This window comes from Lolium perenne, chromosome 5 (assembly GCF_019359855.2).
Source record: "Lolium perenne isolate Kyuss_39 chromosome 5, Kyuss_2.0, whole genome shotgun sequence".
Lineage (NCBI taxonomy): Eukaryota > Viridiplantae > Streptophyta > Magnoliopsida > Poales > Poaceae > Lolium > Lolium perenne.
The window spans coordinates 25,006,019-25,011,286 of record NC_067248.2 but is presented as its reverse complement, the minus strand read 5'-3'; the positions used below and the strand labels follow the sequence as shown (position 1 = coordinate 25,011,286).

Below are 5,268 nucleotides of genomic sequence, written 5' to 3'. Positions count from 1 at the left end.
CATGTAACTTTTTACAAATACTTCTAGGTCTTGCAAGAAAAAGAAAACAGAAAAGTAATGCTCTGAGCGATTTGTTAAATGGTCAATTAACGTTCTAAATATCAAGTGTGAAGCTTGTAGATCTTTAGACCAACAGATAAAGTTTACATGGTTAGGTATGCACCAGATATTTTGTTGAGATTTTGGAAAGCAACAAAGACCGGTGCAGTTTTTGTCTCCACAAGCTTCCCACGCGAGTGATGAGGTTACCTTCACCATGGACCATGCATGCATCAGAAAACACCAAGTTCTGGTTCACCGTATACTTGCAACTAGGGCTGCTAGTACGAGCCCGTATAAACCTGCATATAGATGTCTTAAAAGTTACTACCACCATTAAAAAAAAGACTTCTTCGAAAGCCAAAGTAGCTTTCTAGTCTAAAAAACTTATATTTTGAAACAGAGGTAATAATATGTTGTAATTTTACTTAATATTTATACATGTTTAACTTTTGATATAGGTACATGCGGGTTTGCCGGATGTCCGCTTCGCAAGGAACAAACTTTTCTTGCATTCGATCGTCTTACATTACAACAACACGTTACCGTTGTGACGACCCAGCGACTTGCATTGCAGGAGACAATGAGTTCATACACCAATGCAAGTCATTATCGTAAAATAAGCTCATCATGTCACCTGGCCGTCCCTAATAATGCAGCATTTCAAGAGCTTTCAGTAATCAAAGCCGTCCAATTTTGTGGACCATTCACAGCTAAACGCTTGCTTGTCCCCAAAAAATCGTGCCGTTGCCCATGCATTCACGTGAACTCGAGCGCGCCTCGCCAAATCTCACTCACGTTACGTTGTTCTACCTGCGTACGAGCCAGCTGCGCGCAGTGTCTCCTCCTCGCCTATATAAACACCACAAGAACGCACACAGTAGCAGACTTGAACCACACACAGCAGCTAGCACACACAGAGTAGCAACTTGCAAGATAGCCATGGCGAACGCAATGCTGCTCCCTGTGCTCCTCTCCTTCCTCATCCTGCCCTTCACGGCCATGGCCCTCACCCAGGACTTCTGCGTCGCCGACCTGTCCTGCAGCGACACGCCGGCGGGATACCCGTGCAAGGCCAGCGTCACCGCCGGGGACTTCTACTACCACGGCCTCGCCGCCGCCGGCAACACCACCAACCTCATCAAGGCCGCCGTCACGCCGGCCTTCGTCGGCCAGTTCCCCGGCGTGAATGGCCTTGGCATCTCCGCGGCCAGGCTCGACATCGCCGTGGGCGGCGTGGTGCCGCTGCACACCCACCCGGCCGCCTCCGAGCTGCTCTTCGTCACCGAGGGCACCATCCTGGCGGGCTTCATCAGCTCCGGGGCCAACACCCCCTACACCAAGACGCTCTACGCCGGCGACATCATGGTCTTCCCCCAGGGCCTGCTCCACTACCAGTACAACGGCGGCAGCGGCCCGGCGGTCGCGCTCGTCGCCTTCGGCGGCCCCAACCCCGGCCTCCAGATCACCGACTTCGCGCTCTTCGCCAACAACCTGCCGTCCCCCGTCGTGGAGAAGGTCACCTTCTTGGACGACGCCACCGTGAAGAAGCTCAAGTCCGTCCTCGGCGGCAGCGGCTAGTCAAACACTAGCGGCTTCTCAGAAACAAAGCAAGGTCGCCCTGATGTCAGCGTGTCGGATTAGTTTGCATGCGTATGTGCGTGTGCCTGTCATGCATGCATGTGAACTCTCCTTTCCATGTCGCGTTTAATTGTCCATGTCCATTTCGTTTAAATTCGTTCATGTAATTCCTTGAGGTTCCATTGTAATTTGCTGTGAAGGCACACAATTAATCACTTCGTTGAGTTTCATTAGTTGATTGTTTTTGTTAATGTTATATACTGTATAGCCACTGGTTAATTGGTTGGACAAGGCTCCATTTGGCCATGCATGCAGTGGATTCATCATATAGATAGGTCTTATTACCCTTTCAAATTGGATATTCTAACCATAAAAGGGATGTTTTTATGGTACATTAATGCAACCTGGGCCATCCATTGGGCTCGATAGTAATTAAGGTCAAGATCTGAAATACTGACTTTGTTTTGTGGCAGTATATATATCATCCCGATTGGCAAATTCAGTATTACACAGTTCCAATTGCTCATCCAACTTTCCCTACAGAACAATTTGAAGTGTAAAGTTGTTTTTTTTCACAATTTTAAAGGTAAGGTTGTCTTTCCCTACATAACAATATGTGGGTCGTCAAGTTTCGTTAAATAAACGTTTTGTTAATGTTATATATAGCCAATAGTTATTTAGTTGGACAAGGCTCCATTTGGCCATGCAATGGATTAATATATGAAGTTTTTCAGATACCCTTATCTTCTTTGAAACTCGGCATTCTTGACCATTAAAAAAGAGTCTTTGATTCCCAAAATAGTATTCTCTTACAAAAAAAACATTTCTGGATATAAATGTCCAAATAAGATAGAAAATTGTTCAAAAGTACTAAACTAAGTACTCCCTCCGTCTCGGCCAGGCACACACGTAGTTTAAGAAATTGTTTTGACCATTATTTTGGTCAATAAAAATATGAAATATATGTCACAAAAATTATATCATTGAAAAGCTTTTTTGCATGTAGACATAAATTTATTTTTATTGACCAAATCAATGGTCAAAGTTTATCATAAATTGTGTGTGTCTGTTAAACCGAGATGGAAGGAGTAATGTGGAGCCATCTAGAGAGAGGTACCAACACTTTTGTCTATTCTTGCCTTGCTCCATCCAGCATTGATATTTTTTTGTATCATGTTCATTTACATTTTTTTTTCTTTCATTCTTCCTGTCCCCACATATATGAGGGGCAGACTAGGATTTAGTGTGATCTCGCTTTAACGACATTTTTACCAGCGTTGATGGCATTAGATTCGGTGTATGCAGCAGAGGCTCTAAGTGTTTGTGTTGCACCTATATAACGTAAGCCCCAGTTGAACCTGGGTGCACGTGAACCCTGGTTGGAAATTCATTTTTGAAATGTGAAAAAATTCTGAAATAAAAATATCGGGGTACGTATGCATGTTCCATGTGTCCGTAGAAAGTTTTCGCGGAGAAACCACTTTTTTATTTCAGAATCTAAAAAAGACAAAATACGTCACATATATACTGCTATATAGCCCTGTAAAATTTCACTTTTTTGCCGAGGCAAAATAAAATGTTTTTTCAGAATGAAACTCATGTCCAGGGCACATGTTTGAGATCATCTTTGCAATCATTTTGTGTTTCGATTTTTGAAACATATTTTGACATCACAAACCCACTTTTGAAAAAGTGGGTTCACATACACCCAGGTTCACAAAAGCCGGTCTCCCGGCTAGAGTAGGAAGTTTGTTCTTCCTCCGCATACATGCTTCTCTCTTTTAGTGAAGTAACTTGCTCTTCGTTGGCTTCCATGCTTGTCTCTTAGATGGTTGGCTTGCTCTCGCATCCATCACTTCCTTACTTGCTTCCATGTCACTTTGCTCAAACAAGAACAGAAAAGTCCCATAGGAATGTTGTTATTTCTTTTTTTGAACATGGAGAGGCCCGTAGGCCTGGATACCATTAATAAAAGCTGCGGGTACAACTCTCAAAAGGGACCAGCAGGAAAAGAGCAAATACAACAAGGCCCCTAGCTTTTATAAAGAGAACCCTACAAAGATCTAGAAAAAAGCAATCGGGTCCTCCGCCGCAGCAGACGAACACAGAACTCAAATCATGGCCGTCTTCATCGGCGCCGGGGACGGAACCACTTGGCGTCGAGTCGACGTGGAGCGTCACGACGAGTTCCAGACAAGGCCTCCTCTTGGAGGTTGAAGAAGCGCCGGGGATCACCACCGGCAAGATGCGCAGCCACCTGATGGCCATCTGAGTCGGCCAGGAAGCAAAGCCCGCCGAGATTGTACACCAAGATGCGGTATCACAGCTCCAAGACCGCCTGACTCTGAAGATCAGAACGCCTCTCCACCACTTCTCCCCAACGCCGCCGCTGCGAGATGAAGAAGTCCGCAGAGTCGCTCTCCCCTTCCAAGCCAAGAAGCCAACACAAGCCTTATTAATGGAGTCTCCGGCGTTCCTACACCTCGCCGCTTTCGGCTCCGGCCATGAGAGCACTGCGACGAGAGTAAGAACAGCCAGCCAGCACCAGATCCGGCCCAGGAAATCCAGCACCATCCCCCCGGCATAAAGCCGACACACGGCATACCGCCGACACACATCAGAAAAACTACTATTATTTGAACTAGTACTATATACAGACCTAGCTCCGGCGCCGCTCCTTAGCCACTTCCGGCCGGCATCGCCGCCGAGAAGGGCATCGGGAAGGCCCGGTGTGCTAAAGGCGACTCTCAAGGGAACTAGGGGACTAGAGGAGACAGGAGCTTTCGAGAGAGTCCCAACCTCAGGGAATGTTGTTATTTCTGACATAGCGGAATGCACCCAAGTGGAGCGGGCAGTCAAGGAGGTTTTTTACATGGCATGGCAGGCAGCGCAATCTACATGTCGAGAGTCATGCACTTTTTTTTTCTTTTGTCATATGATTTACTTTATTGTTAAACTTGCAGTTTTTATTGCATGGGCTATCTTCATTTTTTATTATGCAGCGGCCGGGTTTAAAGTCTTTCGCTTGTATTGGCTTCATTCGTACTTTTGAGTCAATAAAACTCTCTTTGTATATAAAAACATCTAGCTGGTACAACGACATATTCGCCTCTTACTTTCATGATGTTTTCATGAGTTCGTTATCGTCGTGGTGAATAAACAGATGCATATGGTAGGCTTATGTTGGGGCTGATGGACACCGGAGGATCCGGGGAGGGATGATGTGGTAAAGATCCCACATGGAAGAACACACGATTTACCTAGGCTTAGGGCCCTCGTGAGGAGGTAAAACCCCTACTCTAGCATGTCTGACGTTATATGAGTTGTATATGAGAGCTACAATAGTGCTTCTTGAGTTGTGTTTCCTAAGGAAGAAGAAACAGCTCGCATGGGAAAATGAGGCCCGAAGGGATCGGTGTGAGCATTCCCCTGGTGCTCCTTATATAGGAAGCCCTGAGGATAGGTGTGCCCCACGTACACTATTGGAATTGACTACTGGGGTCTTGCCAACACTATTCACGTGTCATGGTGGGCACTGCTGCCCTATCATGAGCCTGGGCTGGGCACGTCTGGGTCTTGTCGTTGTCCTTGGTCTTCTCTTCTTGTGCTTATCCTTAGCATCATCCATGTCATCGCTCTTATCTTCAT

The 5,268-nt window shown here is 46.0% G+C and overlaps 1 protein-coding gene across 1 annotated transcript; it reads left to right on the top strand.

Annotated features, from left to right (window-relative positions):
- Window positions 1-914: 914 nt before the first annotated feature.
- LOC127298739 (germin-like protein 8-14) lies at window positions 915-1,853 on the top strand. Its single transcript, XM_051328596.2, has one exon. The coding sequence runs from the start codon at window positions 982-984 to the stop codon at window positions 1,618-1,620; it is 639 nt and encodes a 212-aa protein (XP_051184556.1). The 5' UTR covers window positions 915-981; the 3' UTR covers window positions 1,621-1,853.
- Window positions 1,854-5,268: the final 3,415 nt, after the last annotated feature.